Source organism: Trifolium pratense, linkage group LG6 (assembly GCF_020283565.1).
Source record: "Trifolium pratense cultivar HEN17-A07 linkage group LG6, ARS_RC_1.1, whole genome shotgun sequence".
Classification (NCBI taxonomy): domain Eukaryota; kingdom Viridiplantae; phylum Streptophyta; class Magnoliopsida; order Fabales; family Fabaceae; genus Trifolium; species Trifolium pratense.
In genome coordinates this window covers 45,104,161-45,130,967 of record NC_060064.1, presented here as the reverse complement: position 1 = coordinate 45,130,967, position 26,807 = coordinate 45,104,161, and the positions used below count along the sequence as shown (strand labels likewise).

Genomic DNA, 26,807 nt, shown 5'->3' with positions numbered 1-26,807 from the left:
TATATTCCACATTCAAACTTGTCTTACTTTATTTGTTAAAAAACCAAAAAAATAAAAATAAAAATCCTGCTTGATCACAATGAGTCCATGCCGAGCTGGGAAAACACTCGCATGTTTTGTTATACCTCATTGACATGGATTGGCCTTCTATTCCCAATTCTTTCTGCTTTATTAATCCCACATTTTGTGGTAGGTAAAATCTAAACATGGTGGTAAAAAACACAAACCAATTAGAGGAAGCAATTGATTCCACTTATTTCATGAAAGCTGAAGTGAAAGCATTTGATGATTCAAAAGTTGGTGTCAAAGGTTTGGTGGAGTCAGGGGTGACAAAGATCCCATGCATGTTCCATACCGGAAAGTTGGACATCACTGAAAACTTAGGCAGTGATTCCAAGTTGAGTGTTCCGATCGTAGACCTCAAAGACATACACGCCAATCCAGGTCTGCGTGTAGAGGTAATTGACCAAATTCGAATTGCATGTCACGAGTGGGGATTTTTCTGGTGATTAATCACGGAATTCCTATTACTGTCTTCGATGAAATGATTGATGGGATTCGTAGGTTTCATGAACAAGATGCCGATGTAAGAAAAGAGTTTTACACGCGTGATTTAAAGAAAAAAGTTAAGTATTACTCTAATCGAACCTTGTTTAGTGGCCAAGCTGCTAATTGGAGAGATACATTTGGTGTAACTGTTGCCCCTGATCCATTAATTTTATTAATTTCTTTTATACTGTTGCAGCTTATCACAAATGACAGGTTTGTAAGTGTTTATCACCGAGTCTTATCACAAAACATAGGCCCAAGAATTTCTGTAGGAAGCTTCTTCGTGAATTCTTGTTTCCCAGGTAAAGGTGCATCAAAGGTTTATGGTCCTACTAAGGAACTGCTTTCAGAAGAAAACACACCAATCTACAAAGACGTTACTATAAAAGATTTCTTCTTACATTTTTATGAAAAAGGTCTTTATGGAAATTCTTCCTTGGAGCCTTTCAAGTTGTGAGTTTAACATGTGAACATACTTTTGGTTCTTGTGGAGCTGGCCATAAGTGATCTAAATACCAAGTCACATTTTCTGTGACATAAGCGTGCTCTATTTGTATATGTTTTCGAGACTGAACTAGTTTTCGCGCAGGATTAAATTTGTGTGGCTGTCTCATGGTGAGAAAATATATGTTTTTTTTTTTGACAAATTGGATGAGCATGTTATCTGTAAATAACAAATTAAGTCTGTAGTATGTTATATTCAAGGGTGCTAGTAGAACAATTATTGCCTAATCTTGTAATTTTAAGGGACTGTGTTCAAATCTCATAGGATACAAATTTGTTTAACCCATCTTTGTGGCTCAAATAAATGTACTATTGGGCTTTATGGTGGACGAACTTTCCCTTATTTGTCTTCACTGAAGATGCAAATACAAAGGAATGATTATGCCGTATGGTATGGTATTCACGTCAAAACAAAATCTGCAAACTTCTAAAAAATTACAAATCAAACAAAATTTAATTTTATTGATTTTCTTTTATATTCTTTTTGTGCAAAATGTTCATCAGTGGCGGCTTGCACACATGTGCAAGGTGTGCGACGGCATCGGACCTCAGCTCAAAATTTTGAGGTCTTATAATATTACTTATATCTTATTTATACTTATAAAATATCAGATGTATATTAATAGATTAATTTTTAGGCCCTAAACTAATAGTTATATATTGTTAATGTTCATATAATATCATATGAGTATCAATAAATTAGTTATCTATACTCGTAAATATAATTTTAGTCTATTTTAATCTTTCCATAAAATTTAAACTTAGATTAGGAGGTTCCTTTTTGACGTTATATACAAAGATAATTATTTTGTATTTCTTATCCCTTTTGATTTGATGCAATTGGTTTAATATTGATAATATATATGTTTACAAGAATAAAAATAATTTTTTTATATTATAAGCAATTTAAATCGACAGTTTTTTTTTAAAAAAAAAAATTATATTAAGGGGCCACTTTTATATTTTGCATAAGGTCTCATAAAACCCGGAGACGCCCCTGATGTTGATACTAAATTTTTACACTATCTGTCTTTAATCTTTGGTCATTTAACTTTTTATTTATTTCTCAAAGCTTTGATTCTTTTAAGAAACTAAGATGTAATTAATGATGTTTATAAGAATATGCCAAGTGTTTTTTTGCTTTTTGATTCAGAGAGTATTTCAATTGTTGTGAGTGGTGTATCGTAGTAAAATGTTTTCTTCAATTGCTCAGAGTCTCATAGTAGAGAATAAACGAGTTGTTGTATGAAGAGATGTCGAAGCATTCGATTTAGTTTGAAGTTCAATTGATGAATTCAAAAATATGTGCAGTAGAAGTAATGATTTGTTGAGCTTTCTTGGAAATGATCCTTTGAACTATATTGACTATGAGCAAACTTTATTGTGAGCATTTGATTTGGCAGAGATAAAATGTCTAGAGCAGTTTAAGGATGTTGACATTCCTAGAAAGATGACAACTTGTGTTAGTCGGTAAGATAGGTCTTCAGAAAGAATAATATATACTTGAAACTGTCTCTTTAGAATCCTGTGTGTTGCTTAAGTCCACCAGAATCTCTGCTTTAGATAAGAACTTGTCTTATGCGTACTCTTTTTCATGAGAGTCTATCTTCATTAGAGTTGACTTTCTTTGATTTAGAGTTGACTTCATAGGCAGAATTTGTTCTTGAGACTCTTGAAGCGTCTTGATCAGATCTTTGACTTCTTATTGACCTTGGTCAGAGCAAAACTTATTATCAGAGTTGACTTTTGTAGCGCTTTTAGCATGTCCATTAGATGCAGAATACTATCTTAGAGATAGATATTTAATCTATGGTTCTTCATACTAGAACACACATCAGAGTAACCAATTGTTCTTTTATACATTGTTATCATCAAAACCTTAAAGACGTTGTTCTAAAATTCATTTTGGTTCAATAGAGTCGGTCTTAGTGTGCTTAAATCAATTGATAGTGTTTTGTTCTTAGTAAAAAAAATCTAATAGTATGATATTTTCTAAATTAATGTTTGTCAAACACTATTTTTTAAAAGTAAGGGCACATCGATGATAAACATTTTGAAATTTAATAATATAATAAATTTAATGTTTGTGTAAAAAAAAATTAATATTTAAAAGTAAAAATACAAAAGTTTCAAAAAAAAAAAATTACATTAGTTTATTTAACAAGTGTCTTTAAGACAAATTAAATAAGAACATTCTCGTATCATATAACTTTAAATTTTAGGGTATGCTAACCGGTGTTCCTAGGGCACCGATTAAGGAAATCAAAAAAGAAAATTTTAAAATTAAAAATAATATTGTATATACTTTCGAGGCGTTGACTGCACAAACTTCAATATGATATTATTATATTTAGTTTATTAAATTGTGTCCGGAAACACTGTTTAACATTTTCCTAAATTTAAGACACAAAAAATGGCTATATAGCCGTAGTAGTAGCAATGGATATGTCAAACTGAATTTCAGAGAATTTATGTTTAACTGGTGTAATAGACTGAAATGGGTCCCAGTTAATAAAGTGTGCTGCGCCGTATCTCGTGCGGTCATCTTCTCGTGGAGCGTCTTATCTTTTCTTCAAGTATTTCTCTTTCAAGTTTTTTACTTTTGATTTTTTTAATATAAAGCATTTATTTTTACTTTGATAAAGACAAAGTTTATAAAATTCTTCGTGAGTTTAGCTCAGTTGATAGAGATATTCTATGTTATATATATTATATATGCATAATACATTATGTATAATTTAAATGTCAAATTGTTTAATTTTATTATTTTATTAGTTAGTATTTATTTTAACTCAATTGACAGGACATTGCAATATATATGTAGCCGTAGAAAACTACATTATATATATATATATATATATATATATATATATATATATATATATATATATATATATATAGAGTCAGGATCCGTTGACACCAACTAGTTTGACACCAAATGTTACACCTCTCAATAACGTTTTAACCGATATAAATTTTATAAAATCCACCGTTGGATTGAAAGTTTACATCATATAGATCATTTGTGTAAAATTTCAAATAAATCCAAAATCATTTGATATGTTATTGAGATACATCAAAATTAACGGTTTTTGTATTTTTTTAAATGCCGTTAATCTTTATGTGTCTCAATAGCATATCAAATGATTTTGGATTTGTCTGAAATTTTACACAAATGATCTATATGATGTAAACTTTCAATCCAACGGTGGATCTAATAAAATTTATATCGGTTAAAACGTTATTGAGAGGTGTAACATTTGGTGTCAAACTAGTTGGTGTCAACGGATCCTGACTCATATATATATATATATATATATATATATATATATATATATATATATATATATATATATATATATATATATATATAAGTTTCACACATTCAATGGTCTCGAGTTCATATTTCACTACTGCTCTTGAAAAGATATAAATGTAAATATTTTTGTAAATGCTGTAATAACCGAAAGCCTAAGATTTTTTTTTTTGGTCTAATAACCTAATGACTAGAAATTCTACTTAAAGTGAATAATTGGAGTGTTCGGGTTTTGAACCCAAGCTCCTGCATAATATGTGCAATGTCCCTACTAACTGAACTAAGCACAAAGGAACAACCCTAAGATCTTTCTATCTTGAACTAGAATATCATCTCCTCATTTAAATATTTTTTATCAAAAATGTTTGATACATTCAATTTAAAAGTTTTTTTTTTTAAACCACAAATATTAATATCATAAGTAATTTATTTACAATGAAGATCGAATCTTTGACTTCATTATCACAAATAATACGTTTTTAATGATAATATTAAGATTGGTTGACCATCTAATTTTTTTTATCATAAAAGTTTATATAAATTCATCTTTTATTTTTTATTACTATTTTTTTGTGAAGAAGCTAAAGTAACCCACCCAAATTGATATCAGAGAGAATCGAATCTCAGACCTCAAGAGGAGCACACTTCCAGGTCTCAAGACAATACCAATGCACCAACCCAAGTGAGTTTTTTTATTACTATGTTATTGGTACGAAGTTGCACAAAAGACGATTGAATTCTCTTCTCTAGCTGATTTTTTTTTCATAGACAAAAATCTATCAAACAAACTTTTTATTACTCGAACCAATTCATTGTTAGAAAATTAATCTGAAATTCATCTTTAAATTTCGATATGTCCAATAATATCTCTGATAACTACCAACTAAAATACCCTTACATGACAAATGAACTAATCTTTATACAATGTAATAAAACATAAGAGAAAAACGAATACGAACTGGTGTAAAATAATTTTACATTGTCAACCAACGTCCACATTGTTTTCCGCTACATCACCCAACTTTACAGCGCTTTCTTATTATGACATGACAAATCGATGATTTTTTATTAAATAATTTTGTAAAACTATTATTTTTTGTTAGGTAGTCTGGTGGCTAGAAATTACACCTTAGAGTGGATAAGTAAGGTGTTTGAGGTTCGAGTCTCGACTCCTACATATAAATGCGATGTCTTTACCAACTGAGTTAAGTTCACGAGTATTCGTGTAAAACTATTTTATAGTGTAAAAAATATAATCTATAAAACAAAGAATTTAATTATTTATTATTTATTAATTATTTACATTTATATATATAAAAACATAGAGGCAGACAGGGTGGTTTCTCCCTGTTGGTGTGTGATTTGCAGCATTCATGCAGCAGCGGCAACACATAAAGAAAAGTTCCTCTGTCCGTAACGGTTATTATTTTCTCTGACCACTGATCATTAACGCTCTTGTTTCATTGCCGCTTCTGCTTCCACATAAATGGATTTCAACAACTCCAAACACAAGTATTTTCTTTTCTACGCTTTTTTCTCCATTTCCCTCTTTTTTTTCATTATTTTCGTTTTCCTTCGTCAAAGACACTTCACTATTTAGAAGGAACTTCAATTTTTGTATATATATTTTTTTTTTTTTTTTTTTGGTTTTTTTTCTCAATATGTGCTTTCTTCGTTCCCATCATTTTGGTTTGATTTTTGTTCCAAATTATATTTTTAGTTAATTAATTTTTGATCTTCATCTTACTCTTAATTGTTTGTTTGTTATATTTGTTTTGTGTGTTTTTTGCTGAGGCTGGGAAAGGGTTCTGATTGGTTTAATTTTATTTTTTTAATTTTTTTTCTGCTGTTTGTAGTTTTAATTTTGTTCTTGAATTCTTGAAATTGTTCAATTTTTGTCAAATTTTATGGATAGAGAAAGGACTATGACTGTGTTGGTGGGTCTTTTTTTTTTTTTACTTTCTATGCCCTTTTAGTTTTTAGACATTTTATTTTTGTTTTATTAATTAATTGCTTTAGTTCTTTCTTTGTTTTTGTCATTGACTGATGAGAAAATGCTGAGAAACATATACCAATTTAGAATCTGATACTTCTGTTTTTTTTTTTTTTTGTCAATTTTATTTTCTGATATGGTGTGTGTTTTACAATCTTTGACCAGGGACTAAGTTGATGTTACCTCTTTTGATTCATCTGCATTGGTTATAATTTCGGCTTTTATGCGTTTTTCTTTGCGTTTCACGGATTTCCTTTTCGATCTATGTTAAATGTATTAGGGATGAAGAGTGGATCCCTGATTATTGCGAGAAACGAGAACACTTGGTTAGAACCGTTCAATTAAACTTAATGTCTGTGATTATAATTTTAATTAAATGAGGCACGCAGGTTGGAACCCAATTTGTTCTTCCCCTCTAAATTGCGCCTCTACGGAGCAGCGTATGAATCCTCTTCGAGCAGCGTATGTAAGCCACCACTGAAAACCCTAAATTGAAATGTAGGTCTCCAAATGAGTTTGTCGACCATGAAGGCCGACATGTGAATTAGCCATGTCATCCACCCCATTTGACTTCCTGTAAATTGCCAAATTCCACCAAATGGAGACAAATAAATATGGCTTTTAGTAGGGTTTTAAATTTTCGCAATAAATACTTCTTTTGGTGTAATGGACTTTAGTCAGGTGGTGCATTCACACTAGAGCTATTTTTGTTGACGTCTATCACTACTTTTGTTGACGTCAATCGCTACTTACTGGTATTGAGTTTTGCTTTTGATGGAAGAAGACAAAATAACATATAAGAAAGATGTAGACAACATTTGACATTTGTGACTTGGGAGCGATTTCCCAATAAAAAGTTTTGGATTTTTGTTACTTAATGCATTGGGTTCCAGCCTCGTAAAATGGCACATTTACGATGGATTTGTAGGAATAGCCTATTTTATGACAGAGATACTGTGGCGGTGGAAAGGAAGAAGAATACGCCTCAGAGGGGACGAAGAAATTGAATTCACATTCCTTTTTTTTAATTAAAAATGTAATATAAGCGATTAATTTTAGTTTGATGGTTTTAATTAAGTTTTCTTGTTTCTCATAACAACTAGGTATTCTCACCTGAGCCGCTTCCTATATATAATTTGTGTATTTTTCCTATAACGTAAATTTTTTGGTTGTGTCGTTGTTAGGTCTCCTTGGAATTGGAATAGGGAGGATGATTATTGTCGCGAAAAGATGCCAAATTTTGGTAAGTTCTACTTATGATTGTAGATTTAGTGTAAATAAATGATGGTTGACAAAATCTAGTTGTTTGATCAGATATTTCACAAGAGCTGTGGAATCGAAATGAAGACTTTTCTATCATGCTCGATGATGAAACAACCCCTGTGAAGGCTTGTGTGGATTTCCCATATGATGTTAATAGTAGTGGTAAGTTCTCTCGGGATTGGAAGGCAATTTTCTTAACCTTATCTTATTATTGATATGTGCCACCTGAGTACTGTATATTATTATCATTTTATTTGTGGATATACAATGTCATCCTTTTTAATTTAAACAATGTGGATTTCAGAATCAAATGATATTATAAAGGAACTGGAGGAATGTTCGGAGACTTCTTCGCAAGCAAAGAGACGGCGGATGCTACAATTTAACAATCACAATAGGAATCATTCCCTTACTGATGAACAGATGTCTTCAGCATTTTTGGAATTAAATGTAAGTGCTAATAGCTCTCATATTGCAGATAGTTGCACTACCTATTACATAATGATAATACGAGTTGTTTTTAACATGTGTGTCGAGTGTTTGTAGTACTACTATACTGTTTTCATTCTAATGTTTGACTGTTTGAGTTAAAAAATGTGTTAGAGCTGTGCTTTTGTATGAATGTTTTTTTATGCATATAGGGGACAGATGACTCCAATGAATTTTTCCCCGAGGTGTCACAATGGCTATCTGGGGATTCAGGTTTTCCTTATGCAAATTCTGCTTCTATTTTTTTTATTGCTTTTGATAAATTATTTGGACGCTTATTCCTATTCTTTGCCCAATGGAATATGCATTAGAAAATGCTTCGCCTTCCAACTTCGAGGACTTTGAGTCAGCTGAAAAGTGGTTTGCAGATTGCTTTAAGGATACTGAAATGCAAATATGTCCTGATAATCCGTATGCTTCTAAAAGCCACTGCAAATTTATGACATATATTTATTTATTGATAAATTAATCTTATGATTATGTTCTTTCAGGAATTCTTCTGGGGCAGATGATGTTCATATTAATGCTACTGGTATGAGACATTGTCTGCTGGCCCACTATTGACTTCTGATGTTTGTTTCGTCCTATTTTTAATTTTTATCTGTGCGTTGAATTTAATTGAAAACATCCTATGCTAATGCAGAGGTTTGCAACGTAACACCACCAGTTGAACAGAATGTGGTTCAGCATCAAATCTCTCAAACTCCCACAAAAATTGTGTTCAAAGGTTTGACATTTTTATCTGTCTTTTTTTCCAACTTGATATTGAATATAGTGGAGATAAGCCTCCACCTAACTTGAAGTAAAACGAGTATATAGAATGCAAATTTAACAAGATAAAATACTATACCGCAAGTTTCATATTTCAAGTACCTTGAATTCATTATATTAAATGACAAGAAATACAGGTAGATGTCAACTATAGAATCCAAGCAGGGTGGGTGAAATTGAGAAATGTTTTGGGAGTGATAAGTGATAGAAAAGTATCACTACATTTTACACATGGTTATAAGACCAGTGATCAGTGATACTATATGAGACTGAATGTTGGATGGTAAAAAATCAATTAGAAAGTAAACTCAACATTGCCGACATAAGAGTATTGTCGTTGATGAATGATTACACAGGACAAGATATGATAATTTCACATCCAGATAGTTTGGATATATGTAGAGAAGATACGTAAAAGGATGAATAAGGAGGGTTGGCTAGATGGAAAGTAGCATGAATAAGGAGGGTTGGCTAGATGGAAAGTAATCTAAAAGTTCGAGCTAGAGGCAGAAAAAGATGTATAGGTCAAACTTGTAAAATAGATTTAGATGCAAACGGTCTTTCTTTGACTCTAATACTTTACAGGGAATCAAGCGTTCTGTAGTGGGAAAAGGCTTTTTTGTATTGTATTTTCTTGTTTTATCGAACAGCGTAATTTCTCACGTATGAAAGATCCTTCAGCGACATGATCTCTAACTCGTATTTACATGTGTAGGTCAAAAATCTATTATGCAAACACCAACAAAGTTAGCTTCTACTGTGGCCTATCCATTTGCCTTCGTTAAACCCTGTGGTATCCATGGAGATGTCACTTTGACGGAAATAAATAAGCGTATTCTGTCTCCACCCCCTTCAAAATCAAAGCAAATCAAGGAAGATCTTGTAGTTTACCCGACATCAGCCTTTTCCGGTAAACCTGTAGTTGGAAAGACAAAAATACGCACCGAAGGTGGAAAAGGTAGCATCACCATTATGAGAACTAGAGGCTAGGTAAGTGGTTTAGTACTAGCCTTTGTATTTCTTTGTATTTCTCCATTTACTTATGGAGTTGACTTTTTTTTTTACTGTAAACTACCAGATATCAGAACCTTCAGGCTGTTTGTTTTAGAATGTTTTCACTGCTAACGGAACTATTTAGTGTTCCATGGCCATTTTTGTCGAAAATATTATACTGCTCCTATTACTTGATGCGGTTTGACGTTCCATTTTGTTGACGTAAATTTAAAGTCAACCTTAGCTATTAAATGACAAGTTCAGCCTGTTTGCTCTTAGATTTTGAAGGAAGTTGAGTTAGACAGATTTTAGTTTTATTATGCCTTCTTTTTGTAGCTTTGTTTCATGGATGCATTTGATACTGAAATTGCATATCCATGTCTGCATATGTATATAACTATATATTTTATGTTCCTTTTTCAAATAAAAAGTTATTGTTTAGGGAAAAATGAATGAAAGTGTACAAAAGAAAATCAATCATTTTCAACTTATATTGTATGAACCATCAGCTTCATACAATATCTATTGTTTTTGTATGGAGAAATTATGAGCAAATGAAGTATAAAATTAAACTTTATGAATACATGATAACTTTCATCACATGTTTGTTGTACTTTTCGCATAAAAACGTCTTAGAGTCTAAGTATACCGATTTACTACAGATGTATCTAGTAGACGACGGGTCTTCATTACCAATGATGTTTTTGATAGTGGAAAAAATGGTGATGGAAAAACCAAAGTTACTTGTAATATTAATGTATAAGTAATTTTACATATTTGTAGTCGTTTAAGGTGCGGTGCGATCATACTAGTATTAATACATCAGATCTTATCAGGACTTCGTAGTTAAGGTGTTTGAACAATAATAGTAATAGGATGAGTGATCTCTTCAAAAGTCTTGTGTTGCACCCCATCCCACTAGAGATGTTTGAGTAAAAAAGAAAAAACTGCAGGAATAATGCATGTGTTGGTTCAAATCTAGTTTCAGGACTCAGGAGGGATTCAATTGAGGTCAGAGTCAAAGTGTAGGGTGATTCAATGTTGTCACTGGTATGCTGTATTGTTTATAGATAGTACTAGTGACACAGTGGTAAAAATTATTTAGTTTATCAAATGCGTACATATATGTTGTCATTGATGAAAATGTCATAGTTAAAATAGGTAAATAGTATAAAATCCCTGGAAAGAGACTACACAAAGTGCTAATTGCTAAATACCACAGTGAATTGAGTGGAATGCATTCTTTCATTACAATGTTAAATGTTAATCCTACCTACTACTAGTTAGAGATCTAAATACAGAATGTTGAAAGTCCTTGGCATATTATTAGAATCTGATCTAAATGAGAATGGAAAATGTGCAGTTACATCAATGCTGCTACTGCTTTGTCTTGTTAAGTTACTTGCACAGATGCTATATAGATAAGTACCATCATACCATAGACAAGTCACAAGTATCATATTCATACTAGAACATGAAAATAAAACATCATCAAATCAGAATATCACAAGAATCTCTGAAATGAAATGGTTTCTGAGTGGATAATTTGCCTTGGCCACCATAAGCTCCCTTGAACCTCCCCATGCAAATACAAAAAGTGTCTTCCATAGCACCTTCTCCATCCTCGTCGTTCACTTTCTTCATCGTTATTATTGTATTGCAAGTCTTAATAATCACTCAATATTATATACCTTGAGTCCCTGACCCTTCCAATCCCATCTTTCTATGGATTTCCAAATCTACCGGTCTCCCTCCAGAATCCTCTGCCTTGTCCTTGAAGGCTTCCAAAATCTTCCAAATCAGTGAAAATGAAACTACGAGCTATTACTCGAGAATCATCGTTTTCTTAGAATCATAATCTTTTATGACAAATTAATAATGAAGTTGAACTTTGATTAAAAAAATAAAAATATTGTGATCAATTAAAAATGTAAGAGAACAAACAATAGAAAAGGTTTAAAAATTAATCATAAGACGGATAAATTTATTATGTTTTTATATCGGAGGCCCCATCAATAATAAGTCTATCTATGGTGGGGAGAGGGTAAGGATCTTTTAGGCATGCTGCGTTGAGTTGGTGAACTTTGCACACATTCTCCATTTGCCGTTAGATTTCATGAGTCAAGTGGGATAGTTTATCGTTTTGATGAAGTTAGGTTCTTTCATCTTCCTCCTCACTTTCGCATCAACCGCTTGCCTCTCTTTCTTCACCCATCTTCCTCTTCCTTTGAGACACTAGCTTAACATCATGGAGTAAAGAGAGTTTATGGATCATGATATCTTATCTATACCTTACATATCTGAAGGTTACCAAACAAACAAGTCCAAATTCTTCTCAGCAATGCTACAACTCTTCTTCAAACAACCTTTAGAGTTGTTTCCAAATGGGTGATCTTTTCCTCACTTCGTTTTCAGGAATCCTTTCCTTTTTCTCTCTGATTGGTTCTAAGGTTGTCTTGATAACACTTTCTAGTTGTTTGTTGGTTGCCCATAACAACTCCAATATCACTATTGTTTAGGGGATACTTCATGGAGAGGTACATTGCACATATCGTGACTCCTAAAAAATTGAAAGTTGGCCGCCCTAGTAAGAGATTTTTTTGCTCTAATCACCAAATATCTAACCTAGATTGTTTTGGCATTTTTTCTTTCAGCGATAGTTGTTTTGAGGATGATATACCCTTTCACCTATGCTTGTTCTCCCGTAAATCCAACTAGGGACCCATGGTACGATTGTAATTGTTCCTCTATATGGCCACGGAGGAACAATTATAGTCATGCCATGGCTCTGAGGCTCTGATGATCACAATTATAGTCATGCCATTTGTCATCAAAGGTTGGGAGGTGCCATGACTTAAAATTCTCTAGAACATGTACTTCCCAAATTTCACTTATGTCGTCAATTTTGCTGATTTGTCACTAAATTTGGAATGATTTGAACTTTGTTACGACATGTACTTTTCTTATATCGATAGCTAATTGAAGTTGATAAATATATTCTATCAAAGAAAAAGTTGATAAATATAAAGGGTCATGTTAACATGTGCACCAAGGGCATATGTTAAGATTCTAAATATAGAAAATTGCATTTAATGTTAGAAAAAAAATTTAATGTTTAAAAAGTTAAATGCACAAATTTCAATATATTATTTCTACTTTTGCTTTCTTAACATGTGTTTTTTGTGCACATGTTACAATTTTATTTTATTGATAAATAAATTTGATATCTCTTTCTTCTGCCATTACAAGACAAGACAACTTCGTTCGGGCGATCTAACCAACATAAAGCTAATCCGAAACTTTTGAATAACATGTTTTTCATATTACTTTATTTTTTGTACACTCCCTTTGCAGATCTCCCCTCTTATCCAATCAACCAACTGTCCCAGGCTAAGAAATAGCATTCTCGGAATAAGCTTTCGTTGCCCTAGCTCGAGGATGATCAGCCACATTGGGACTGAGAAAAGGCCCAATGGGGAATTTTCTACAATGGGCAAAAGCATGACAGAGCAATGCGGTGTAGAGGTAAAAGGCCGACACATCATTAACTTATTTTCCTATAGAAGAAACAATGACGATATCCGGGGAATAAGCATCAGCTAACTTTGTGCCAACAACCGCGACAAGATAGAGGATGCAAGCGTTATCTGAAATGGATTGGACGTAATGCGTTTAAAATTGTAGGGAGACATGGCAATGGGGCGGGGCGCAGACGAATTTTACCTTCCCCAAACTCAAACCCATACAGTTCGGATATCCCCCGAACCCGTCCAAATTTGGATCTGGAAGTGCGGAGACTAATCCCCTCGAGGTAACCGAGATCCATTTAAGGGATTGACCTCTCCCAACAAATGTTTCTCTATACGCACCGACCAGAGATCAAACCCAGAATCAAATGATTAAGGGACCCAAGTATCTACCACTTGTGTCACACTATCTTTTAAAATTTAGAAAAACCTAAACCCAATTAATTCAAATTCTTTCCCTCAGCAAGCAGATATATATAGGTCATATTGCCATGCCTAATCTAATTGTAGGTGGAAACTACCAACTACCACCAAGCATAGGGGCACTAAATTGTTGCTAAAAAAAGTAAAATCACTACGTGGCTCTCCCAAAAGAAAACGATATGACAATTGACATCGGAGTCGCGACATTTCCACTCTCTCACTCTTTCTTCTTTCAAACGGAAACCCGAAAAACTTAATTATCCAATTATGAACTCACTCGTTTCACCTCTTCTCTCATTCCATCGATCTTTCATTCTCTTTCTCAATCTACTTTCTCTATTTATCACTTTCAGTAACTGCCACATCCCAACCACACTCGAAGGTCCATTTCTTCCCGTCACCGTTCCATTCGATCCTTCCTTGCGCGGCGACACCGTCGATTTACCTGACACCGATCCTCGCGTCCTCCGTCAAGTCGTCGGATTAGAGCCGGAGCAAATTTCGCTGTCTCTTTCTACCACTCATGACTCCGTTTGGATCTCTTGGATTACAGGTATGAATGTGTGTCTCCAATAACAATATTAATCTCTTTTTCTTTTGATTAGAGTGATCTCATTTTTCAAATTAGGGGTGAAATAGTTGCGTTATTGTTTATTTAATATAATAGACTCAGTTTTAAATTTTTAATTCTGTGTTCTCTTATCCTAGAATTAGTTTCTAAATTCGGTTTGCATAGTTAGTTAGTTAATAGTTAGTTAACCACCGTGAAACAAACACTCACACAGACACCGGATGCGATGTTGACACAGACACGGTAAAAATTTGAAAATATGAATTAATTGAACATAATCACATGTGAAGGTGTCGGATCGGACACAGGAATGTGTCTGACACCGGACGCACCTTTCATTAGAAGTGTCGGTGCTATAGAGGTTAACCATAGCTTAATGTTAGTTTAACTTCATTTTCAGGTTCTCCTTGATGAATGTATATAACGAACTTTTTGATCATTTTTGTAGGTAATTAAGTTCAGTTTTTCAATTTTAAGAAATGAGAATTACACTTTTCTCTTATCGTTTGTGTTTTTAGATCTTCATCTTGATATTATTAAATTATTTTTTGATCAAATTTATGGCTAGTTGGTTATAGCATTTTTTGGAACAAAATTTTCAATAAATAATTTTTTAAGATAAAAAAGTTCAAGTGAGTTGATTCCGGGGCTCGCCAATGATCAAGAAACACCTCAAGGCTTGTAGAGTGTTTACATGGTTACTTATATAATAAAATAATAATAATAATAATAATAATAATAATAATAATTGAAGTCCTCATAAAGGCTGCATGGTTTGAACCTAGGTCCTTGCAGGATTTGAGCTGAATTCTTATTGAACGAACCAACCTATACTGGCAAATTTTCAGTACCCTTGTACAAGGTTTTTAATTTGCAGTAGTGGTTGCCTTGCTTGATAATTCCGGGAATCGCAATCTAATTCAAGTATGTTGCTACCATCTCATTCCCATTGCAGTCACATAGACATCAAAAACCCTGATATTCGCGGTCAGCCGGTCACAATATCGGGGGTGGACCTTTTTGTCAAAATTCTGCTCTTGTAATGCCTTCATGACCTCGATGTTCTTAATTTGATGGAGAATCTCCATCAAATACTCATGCAGTGACAATCTCAGTGATATATTTTACAGTCACAGAAACATCTAAACCCTTGATGTTGTAGTCATAAAGTTGGTTATGGATCTCTTTTAAAATCCCTGCTCTTGTAATGCTTTGTTGTTCTTAAAATAAGAAAAATTGTAACTCCAAGTTCATGCTCTGGTCTGTATAGTTTTGTTGATGGATGTAGTTGATGATTTGAACAAAATTAACTTGATTTTTGTTTTTATTTTTTCCGGAATGGTGTTATTCATGTTGGTTTGTTGATGATATGCTATGATAATGTTAGGGGAATATCAAATTGGTTACAACATCAAGCCATTAGACCCTAAAACAGTCTCAAGTGTTGTTCTATATGGAACTTCAAAATTTGAATTAGTGAATGTAGCAAAGGGCCAATCCCTCATCTACAACCAACTTTATCCTTTTGAAGGCCTTCAGAATTACACTTCTGGAATAATCCATCATGTTCGACTCACAGGTGAACAATGCTTTTTTGTTTTCTACTTAAAGTTGAATGGAACAAAGTAACCCAAATAACTGTTTCTATTATTCTTTTTTAGGTTTTTCTTTTTTTGCCTAGTTTAATTTTGGGTTTGAGAAGCATAATGTTTTAGTCCATGCAACTGATAATACGGCTAGTTGTCTTTGTAGCAAAGTTTCATATTTTAGCTTTTTAAATTAGTCTCCATAATGTAGGATTGGAACCAAGCACACTATACTATTATCGATGTGGAGATCCGTCATTACATGCCATGAGTGATATATACTATTTCAGGACCATGCCAATTTCTGGTCCACAGAGCTACCCAGGAAGAATTGCTATAGTTGGAGATCTTGGTCTCACGTATAATACGACTACCACCATCAGTCACATGACTAGCAACGAACCTGATCTTGTCCTATTACTTGGTGATGTAACATATGCAAATCTGTACCTTACAAATGGAACTGGCTCAAACTGTTATAGTTGCTCATTTCCACAAACTCCTATACATGAAACCTACCAGCCTCGATGGGATTATTGGGGAAGGTACATGGAAACATATATGTATCTAAGCTAATAGTTTGTGGATGATGAAAAGGGACCGTGATATTATATATTTATATTGCGTCTTCTTATGCTTCCATAACTGAATGGAGCAGGTTTATGCAGAATCTAGTGTCCAGAGTTCCTATAATGGTGGTAGAAGGAAATCATGAAATTGAAAAACAGGCTGGAGACAAGACATTTGTGGCTTACAGTTCCAGGTTTGCGTTCCCCTCTGAAGAAAGTGGATCACCATCCACATTCTACTACTCTTTCAATGCTGGCGGCATTCATTTCATTATGCTTGGGGCTTATATTAATTATGAAAAACCAGGTATTTTCCTGTTCTACCCTTATTCACTATACATATATATGCCTTACATTGGGTTTTTTGGGTTATTACTCGAGCTTGAGAATTGTTTTTGTTGGCAATGATTTTGTATCTATGGTTTGAAAGATAGGCCAGTGACAAGAAATCAAAAGGAGAAAGGGAATTTTTTTGCTTTGATGTTTTTGTTTATTGTCAATTGATGAGTAGCAGAAGAAGAAGTAAAATAGAATATTGGAATCGACTGTATTAATATAAATATTCAGGCCTGTATCTCAGTGATTGCAGGACCTGCAAAAACAAGAAAATCTAGGTAATTCGAGAGTGCCTTGTCTAGCAAATTCCATTTTAATTCTTCCATTCTCTTGGTCTGAATCACACATCCACTACTCTCCCTACTGCCAACTCGGATGTTTATTACATAATGGAACCCTTTCATTTTCTCTTCTCACCTATTCTTTCTCCTTACGTATGTATACCTTAGTTATTCTAGGGGTCCTATCCTATCTACACTCCCCTCCTTAAAATACACCTTGGCCTGTTTCGGGTGGCTGCGGCTATCCAAATCTTACTTTCGGGTTTATATTTAATCTTGAAACCCATTCTCATCAAATTTGGAAATCTGCTTCTAATGCTCCTCACCTATAACATAACTCTTTGAACTGCTAAGAACTTTAAACTTTTCTGCTAAGAGACGAGCCAATTTCCCCATAATTCGGCACAAACTCCCATTAATAAATTGTTAGTTAGCCACAAGAACCTCATCAATCCCTTCTCTATTTCCCGTCTTTTTATCTGAGCGGCTTATTGTCTTGGCAGGTGAACAATACAAGTGGTTGGAGAGAGATCTGGCTAATGTTGATAGATCAGTGACTCCCTGGCTTGTAGCTACCTGGCATCCACCATGGTATAGTTCTTATAAAGCTCATTACAGAGAAGCAGAGTGTATGCGGGTGGAGGTTGAAGACCTGCTTTACTCATATGGTGTGGATATAGTATTCAATGGACATGTGAGTTATCCTAAACCTAATAAACAAAATGATGACAATCCATTTAAGGTTGTTCTCTTACAGATAATGAACATTTGTAGCCATGAAAAAGAAATGGAAAAAGAAAAGTTTTATCATTTTCTCTGAAGCTAATTGGAACATTTCTTTTATTTAATTCGGCCTTGGTTATGAATTGATCACCAGGTTCATGCTTATGAGAGGTCCAATCGGGTTTATAATTATAAATTAGATCCTTGTGGTCCTGTATACATTACTATTGGGGATGGGGGTAACCGAGAGAAGATGTCAATCCCATTCGCAGATGAGCCTGGCCATTGTCCTGATCCTTCAACTACTCCTGACCCTTACATGGGTGGCTTTTGCGCAACAAATTTTACATTTGGCCCAGCAGCGGGCAAGTTTTGTTGGGATCGCCAGCCGGATTACAGTGCTTTCAGAGAAAGCAGCTTTGGCTATGGAATTTTTGAGGTATCATTCTCTTCTTACTCAACCTCTTGTGCAGTACAGCATAACATGGTAGTAGAAAAATTACATTCAATAAATCGATTCACATGTTATGTTCTGGTGCATATTACCCGGAGAACAGTTATGCATTCAAAGCTCTGCTGTATCATTTTGGGTTCTGATGCTAAAAAATAATGCTCATCAGCAAGTTTACATTATACTATACTTGGATTTGTCACAAAATAGAACTTCAATTTGCACTTGCGCATTTTTTGGAATAGGGGGAGAGAATAGAAAATTTGAATAAAGAACGAAAATACACACTTCTAAAAATGTAAAACGGTTTGGTTGATTGGTTCTTTAGCTTTAGTATAAAAGAAGGGAAAAGTTACCTGTTGCGCGAGACCCATAAAATTACAATCCTTCCAACATGGAAAGGAAACTGAAAAAGGTAGTAGAAAGTGCGGAAAACTACACTTTTTTTTTTCTTTCTTTTTTCTCAACTTTGATGTCATTTTATTTTTATATTTCTTCCTACGTTCTTGTTTATCAAATGAAGGAAGACAAAACTGTTACGTTTATTTTATTCTGCTTTCATTCCTATCAAACAATCCAAAAAATCATCTCTTTTTTTACTCTCTTTTTACTTTCCTTTCTTTTGGAAACCAAACATAGGTTAGGACATATTATTACCCATCAAAGACATTCCTGGCTCTTAAATATTTGCAAAATCTAATTTCGATTTTTGAAATATAACCTTAAGGTCATTTGAGCCATTAGCTTATGGAACATTTAATTGACTGAACATGCATAAGAACTCGTACTCGTATCTGACAGTGCTTTGATGGTAATATGCAGGTAAAAAATGAAACATGGGCTTTGTGGACTTGGTATCGCAATCAGGACTCTTATAAGAAAGTCGGAGATCAAATTTACATAGTAAGACAACCTGATATATGTCCTGTTCGTCAGAGGATGTATAGCGATTGTGTTGCTTCGTTTTAAGAAACATGATGATTTTATGATTTAAAATCGCACATTTGGCAATACACTTGGTAAAACATAATCAGTTGAGGGAAGGAGACAGATGGCAATTGATCCACATTTTTAGGAGTGATAAGAAGCAAAAGAGAGATAATTGCTCACATAAATATTCACTTGTGACTTTGTATAAAAAGGGTGAGCATTGAAGAAAATTGATGAAGTCGCGCCTTTTTCCTTTTGGTACTCTCTTGTATAGTAATGGTTAAATCTTGTATTTGACCTTCTATCTTTCTACTAGTTTCATAATTTGTTTGATCTATTTTAGCGACATCATAGGAGTCCTTCCTCGCTGCCACTGCCTCCCTCGCCAAAGTGCCCAACTTGCTCTTGGATAGGGATATCTGAAGTTGAAAAACTTTTGGATTTTGGATAGGGATATCTGAAGTTGGAATATGAATTGATATTGTCCAAGCAGAGCCAGCACGTTTGAGTTGAAGCTTGTCCTTGAAGGCTTTCCTAGATCTTCCAAATCAGTGAAAATGAAATTGTGAACTATTCAAGAATCGTAATCTTTTCGGACAAATTAAAAATGAAGTTGGACTTTGATTAAAATATTAAATATTTTGGTCAATTAAACATGTAAGTACAGACCAAAATTTACCTCAAGGTTTAAAAATGATTGGATACGTCTACAGCAAGAATACAAGCGTCTAAGATTGCTATGATAAATGATTGCATACGTCTTTCATTTACGGATTATATGGTTAATTTCACATTAGAAAACAACCAAATGAAATTGGTGACAATATTGACATGGTAGTTATATTTTTAGCTAGTTTTTCATATTTTGGGTGATAATATTGACATGGTAGTTATTTTTGGATTTGGATCCTCTCCTTCCGTCTCCTCTCTATCTCTTTCCATCCTCTCTATCTCTCTCTTAATCTCACTCTCTCTCATTATTATTTTAATACTTTTTATTGAAGAGAGAGATTGAAATTAAGAGAGAAATAGAGAGGATTGAGAGAGATGAAGAGAAGAGTGAAGGAGATGATCCATTCACTATATCTTTAGCTAGTTTTTCATATTTTTATTTTCGTTCTGACATGTGTTTAGAGAATTGTTCTAAAAAAATTAAGAATAATAGTAAAAGTTTTTTTTTTACCTGTTTGTATTTCACTTAATTTTAAGTTTATAAAAATAGTTTATGCAAATAATCTTTATGTCAATTCACTAAAAAAAATTATATTTTTGTAAGTTGTTTTTTCATACATTACATTGAAAAATTTATAATAATACATAAAAGTTTTTTTTTGTTTTGATGATATCATCGAGAGCGGCAGACATGGTTGAGAATTTGAGAGTTCAACGAGAGGGGAAGGGAGGAAGAACAAGGATCTGAGAGTGGATTGAAGAACGTGAAAGATTAGGATTTCGAAGGGTTGTTTCGTTTGTTTGTGAGAGAAAAAGAAAGAGAAAAAATTAGTCGATATTGTTGTATAATATACATAAAAATTTATTTATTTATTTATATTTTATAAACTCAAAAATAAATCAAAGATGATAAAGACACTTTTTTTTTTTGGCAAAGACACTCTTATCAATTTAATATCCTAATTTTTTTTTTCTGTGTTAAGAATTTTCAAATCTTTGGATTGATTTATTTTAAGAATTTTCAAATCTTGGTGAATTAATAAATTATCCACCAACAAAAAAAATTATTTTATTAGTAAAAAAAAATTATTTTATATTTGTTTGCCAAGCTGGTCACGAATCTTCAAAGTCCAATCCAAATAATTTCCCTTCCTTATAATTTCTTCTCTTTCTCAATTTTCATTATTCGCTGCATTCGGACCTTTTAATCAGGTATCTCTCTTTAACCCTCTTTTTCCTGTTTGCGTTTTGCTTTTTTCTTAATTTTTTATAAAACTTTTTTCTGTTTTCAATTTTGTAGGGTTTTTCATCGACTCTCATCTCGTTTCGTTGTTGAAGAATCGATTATCAATCATCATGACTCATATCCTTTTAATTCTTCCCCAATTTTCCTCAATTTAGGGTTTATGCTGACCTTTTGATTTTCAATCTTATTAAACTTCGCTGGATTTCAACGCTTTCAATTTCTTGAAATTTTTTCTTGTTTGCAGTTTTTCCCTTTGCCGCAATCCAAAAAACTTTATTTTTTTGTTGTTGTGTTGGTTATTATTATTATTATTATTATTATTATTATTATTATTATTATTATTATTATTATTATTATTGTGTTTGAATCTGTTTGGATTTAACTATAAAGCATACGCGGTAACCAGAGAGAGAAAGATCGTGAAAGGGCTCAATCTAGAGTTGGTGGTTCTAAAGGAAAGCCAACAAAGACTGATGGATTGACCCCTGAACAGCGTAGGGAAAGGTTGTGTCAATTACAATTTTCAGATTTTTCTTTTCTGACACCAGACACTTATGATTACATTGAATTATGTTATTTTTTAAAATTATAATCGGTATTGATGTTTTAGTGTCGTGTTTGTGTCTCCGTGCTTCAAAGATATTAACTTTGTTTTTTTTGTTGATTTTTATGAGCAGGGATGCAAAGGCACTGCAGGAGAAAACTGCTAAGAAAGCAGCTCAGGATGCTGCAGGTGGAAGCAAAAAATAGGCAATGATTTGATTATTATTGTTATTACTGATTTTGAGGTTGAAGTGTTGTTGGTTTTATATATTTATGGAAAATTGAAAGTATCTGTATTTTATTTTGTGATCATCTTTTTTGGGTAGGACTTTACAATCAAATGTCTGCATTATTGTCATGTGGGGTTACTCAACAAATAATTGGTATTTCCTTTAAAAGGATTGATGTTGGATGCTGAGTCAGGGAGTTGTATTTTATTTTTGTATGGAATGGAATACTAGCATGTGATGATATTGTTGATCTTTATGTTCTCTTCTCTGTCATATTTTTTGATACCTAGCTGCTCTGTAAATCATAATTCATTAAATCTAAATTTGTTGTTGGTCTGAAGGTTGCTTTGAAATTGGTGACAAAGATGGAATTTTTGTATTGCATATAATATTTTCATGATAAGGGTTATGGGTTTATAGACATATTTATAGAATTTAATAGTGATGCACTGTAAATTAGTTTTAGGTTTACACTGATTTTGTAAATTCATCATCATATTGTCGGTACACATATTTTGTAACCACAATTCAAAAATAACCGCAAAATGATGGATTCTGATTGGCCGTTGGTGTAAAATTAGTTTACATCGACAATGCATGTTTCATTTTTGATATTTTTTTTTACATATAATTTCAGAATTGATATAAACCAACTATTTGTACTTGCTTGCATTCATATGTGTTTGTACCCTCTTCTGTCATCCAATAAATGTTGGCTTCTTCATTTCTGTCCTCATTACTAGGGGAAATCTAATTATAGTTTTCCCATGTAAGCCATGAGGGCTCTTATATTGTTGAAGTTCATCTACTTGCCTTACTTTTATAGGGTAGGGCACTCAACTTTCATATCTCTAGGCTTCTTGTACTTGAATTATATTGACTCTTCTCAGAGGAAGTGATTTCCTTTTGATTATTTTCCTTGAATGTCTAAACTTTTGTTTCTTTCTCTATAGTCTCTTCATTTATCTAATCTAAAAATAAACAATTGTCTGTTATCTTCCTTACTTTCTTCATCTATAACATTGTCTTGGAAAGTGTCTTACTCTTCTGGCCCTTGGAGGATATATTCATGGACTTGGGTCTTTCTGTGTTTATCTTCACCACACAGTTCCAACTTCCATTTCACGAATCTTCAAGGATCTAAAGAGCTCATCACTCGGTTTAGGTCCTCGGCCTCTATAGTATAGTTGTGACTTTTGGTCACCACCACTACCTTGGTAGACTTTGTAGGATCTTCATTACATGCTCATGAGTGTTATACTTCTTCCATATGACAAGTAGTTATATGGTTGATGATCAATAACTTATAATTCCAATTTTACCTCAACTATAGGTCACATTTTGTTTTTGATAACAAACCATTAGAATCAAGGTCATTGGTTTTCAGGTATTTGCTCGGCTTCAACTCTTTGCACTATAGTTTGTAGTTTATATAGTGGAATAATGACAGATTTTAACATGGACACCAACTTGATAAGTGGTCTATGGTGGCTAAATATCTTTGACCATTAGATTTACCTAGTCTACATACTATTAAGGTACACCCTCTTTGCCTAATTATTTTCCTTTCCGCTATCCCATCTCTTCGGCGACCGATTATCCTCCTCTCTATTGCCTTCTCCCCTGTCCCGACCAAACTTCGAGTTTTTTTTTTTCTAATGCTTAGATAAAGATAAAAAACCAGAGATTTTGCATATTACTTTGATCAAAAAAGAAATCTATATACCTTTCATAGCTTTCGATCAATAAGAAAATGGGTCAAATCTTAGAAATTCGAGGAATAATGGAAGATAAAGAAATTAAGTAAAAAGGATGAATTACAAGATTCCAATAACAAATTTAAACTTGATTGAGAAAGATTTTTTTTTTATTCTTGAAGAATGAAGTTTAAGAGGATTAATCGAAAAAGATAGATTCTTTTAGATCAATATTTGCATATTTCAATCTGTCAATATGAAATAAATGATACTCCCTCCGGATTAAAAAAATATTCTTTAGATTCATTGAAAAAATGATGTATTTAGACTAGATATATTATTGTAACAAAAAAAAAAGACTAGATATATTACTTTTTGAATGAACCTAAAAAGTAGTTTTTGCTTATAATTATGCCCGGATGGAGTATATTTTTTCAAATAATTACAAAGAAATTTTTTTTTAACCAATTTATTGGAGTTAATGGTTAATAAGATTCATCTAAGAAAGAATCATCCATATCCATAGGATCTAAAATTGAATATTGGGTGTGAAACAATTCTTAAATAGATTTTTCTTTTTTACTTTTTGGCTGAATTTCAAATTATTAGGATCAATTTTCCATGAAAGCCAGACAGTTAAAAAATAAATAAAAAAGTTACCATTTTTTCCCGATAAATAAGAATTTATTAATCAGCTGTGCTATATGGTGCGACAAGCACACCCGCAAAACTGCACGAACACGTCCGCTGTCACCAGTTTCCTTTTCCTTATTATTAATATTAATATTCATATAAAAATAAAATCACTAGGAACAATCAGAGTTTGTTTGCATTCACTTTTTTTCACTAATTCCAACCAAATAACAGCAAGTTATTGTCTATTGAAACCAATCTAATTCCAACCATGTAATTCAAGTTTGGTAAAGCACTCTAAAAAAAAAAAAACAAATACTTGAATCCACCAATTTCGGGCAAGGGTCCTCTCCCGTGAAAATTCCACGGAAGGCCCTGCAGTGCAAATCCACACCATCAATAATTTTTTAAATACAAAGTCTGCCAGCACCAAAAAAGCAATGAATGGTCCAGATTTTACTGGACAAAAACTTCATGGGAGACAATCCCTTCCCACCAATTTCAATATCCTTCCACCGCTAGGGACTAGAGAGAAGTAAAGAGAACGTCTAAGAAAGTGGTTGTGCCAGCTCATTCGCAGGATTTGCACGAGGAATGCATCGTGCTATTCATCATTTTCCTTCCTTTATTAATATAAGTCCAAGTCCAGTATCATAGTAATAAAACTCTACCGACATTTTATGATGGTTGCAAAAGACTCATACGTGATTGAAAATCAGACGAAAAACAATATACACCCAAACTGTCAACAACACCCCTTCAATACAAGCTACCACCACTAGAAACGAAAAAATTGACAGCATTAATTACATCACCTAAAAATACAACGCTATAAACATCAGATTTGAATTCTTTAAAGTCACAATTTCTTATATTTAGGCAAAATTTAATATCATGACCGGCGCGCAAACTAACCGTCGCTATAGAAAAATAACTAAGTCTGGCAAGCCTAATATAAAAATACACATATATTCACATCTCTAGAATCTACCAAAAATTTGGCAAAGTCTCCTTTATTTTTCTTACAATCCCAAAATATCCATTTTTATCTCTGCATTATCTATTTACATCAAAAGGTTTTCCAACAGCATTTCCTTAATTATACTAAATTTCACATATCCACCATGATAGTGGGTGGCTATACATATAGCAGCGTTACAAACTTGTAGTACTACATACACCTAAAAACCTCTAAATAAGGTCTACTCAAAATATAGTTGCATCATACTGAAGTCACAAAATACCGGCCTCCATTAAAGATAGGGGCCTACCAAAAAGAGAGTACTTGCTAGAATCTACAAAAATCAAGAACACTCTATCCTGCCACTCGCGGATGTGAAAAAAATAAAGGAAATAGGGGTGAGTCACATAGACTCAGTGACAACATAAGATACCAAGTGAACACGAAGGAGAAACAATAACCGCACGAATATTTTAAAAAGGAAATAATTCACGTTGCACAAAACCAGTTTTTATAACATAATGAAAATTCCTTTCTAATAGCTCATAATGCAACTTAAAAACATTTTAAAGATCAAATTATATTTTTCTTTCTCGCTCATAAACATATATACCACATTATCTTTTCGTTGAGACGAACAAATATACCACATTATCTCTTCGTTGTGGCGAACAGAAATATATACCACATTATCTCTTCGTTGCGGCGAACGGATATATATACCACATTTTCTCTTCGTTGTGGCGAACGGATATCACATTATCTCTTCGTTGTGGCGAACAGATATACACTTAAAATATACTATATTTGAGGGCATTTTAGTCTTTACGACACACATAAATGCACTTAAATATGGCACATTCTCTCATTCTTAATTAAAATTTGTAGGTTCAACAACTAAAACCCAATCTTTTTAAATATCAACAACTACCATACCATTATTTTTCTTTTCCCTTTTTCTTTTTAACTAAAACCCATTCTTCTTAAATATTTATTAAATTATTTGAAGGTTCATTGATACATTTGATAAATGAAATTATTTTAAAGGTTTGAAATGTAGAAGAGTCTCTTTTTTTTTACTACTCAGAATATTGTCAGGTTAGAGTTTGAAGTTGAAGAAGGGTAAATTTGTTGCGTATTTTATTTCTTTTTTGTAAGATTCGGTGTCATGTTTGGTGAGTTTAGAAAAAGAAATTTAATCAGTTTAATCTAATTAATAATTTTTGAGAAATCAGAATAGATTATGAAAATTGAGTTTTATATAAATATAAAATATAAAATTATGAGGAACTTAATTGTAATACTCTATTTTTTGGGTCAAGTAATTTAATTGTCTATACCAACTTAATTATGTTCACGAGAATTATAATATTATCTCAAAAAATTACCCGTAATCTCTAGAAACAAAATCATATATTAGTTAAGCTACTAAATATGATCTAGTATGTTAGATATGATGGGTTCGACTCTCACCTCCTTTATAAACAAAAAAATATCAAATATTAGTTGTAATTAAATAATGAATTTTTTTTTTACAAAAAATAATGAAA

The 26,807-nt window shown here is 32.8% G+C and overlaps 3 protein-coding genes and 1 pseudogene across 4 annotated transcripts; all 4 read left to right on the top strand.

The window, feature by feature from the left end:
* Positions 1-65: 65 nt before the first annotated feature.
* Positions 66-1,006, top strand: LOC123892373 (annotated as a pseudogene).
* Positions 1,007-5,707: 4,701 nt separating this feature from the next.
* LOC123892997 (protein XRI1-like) lies at positions 5,708-10,327 on the top strand. The gene is made up of 10 exons (XM_045942909.1): positions 5,708-5,881; positions 7,547-7,605; positions 7,677-7,787; positions 7,930-8,075; positions 8,267-8,327; positions 8,426-8,525; positions 8,606-8,646; positions 8,758-8,841; positions 9,601-9,875; positions 9,964-10,327. The coding sequence occupies exons 1-9, from the start codon at positions 5,856-5,858 to the stop codon at positions 9,873-9,875; spliced, it is 903 nt and encodes a 300-aa protein (XP_045798865.1). The 5' UTR covers positions 5,708-5,855; the 3' UTR covers positions 9,964-10,327.
* A 3,577-nt stretch (positions 10,328-13,904) lies between these two features.
* On the top strand, positions 13,905-19,577 carry LOC123888827 (purple acid phosphatase 15-like). Of its 2 annotated transcripts, none has more exons than XM_045938014.1 (7): positions 13,905-14,381; positions 15,787-15,978; positions 16,197-16,530; positions 16,644-16,861; positions 17,675-17,865; positions 18,049-18,333; positions 19,168-19,577. In XM_045938014.1, exons 1-7 carry the CDS (start codon positions 14,096-14,098, stop codon positions 19,312-19,314), a joined length of 1,653 nt encoding a protein of 550 aa, XP_045793970.1. In that variant the 5' UTR covers positions 13,905-14,095; the 3' UTR covers positions 19,315-19,577. The 2 variants fall into 2 exon arrangements, with proteins under 2 accessions (XP_045793970.1, XP_045793971.1); XM_045938015.1 differs by having other exon boundaries at positions 18,049-18,336; positions 19,170-19,309.
* A 1,423-nt stretch (positions 19,578-21,000) lies between these two features.
* On the top strand, positions 21,001-22,222 carry LOC123888829 (putative SERF-like protein). Its single transcript, XM_045938017.1, has 4 exons — positions 21,001-21,159; positions 21,248-21,310; positions 21,589-21,697; positions 21,871-22,222. The coding sequence occupies exons 2-4, from the start codon at positions 21,304-21,306 to the stop codon at positions 21,941-21,943; spliced, it is 189 nt and encodes a 62-aa protein (XP_045793973.1). The 5' UTR covers positions 21,001-21,159; positions 21,248-21,303; the 3' UTR covers positions 21,944-22,222.
* The last annotated feature ends 4,585 nt before the right edge of the window (positions 22,223-26,807 follow it).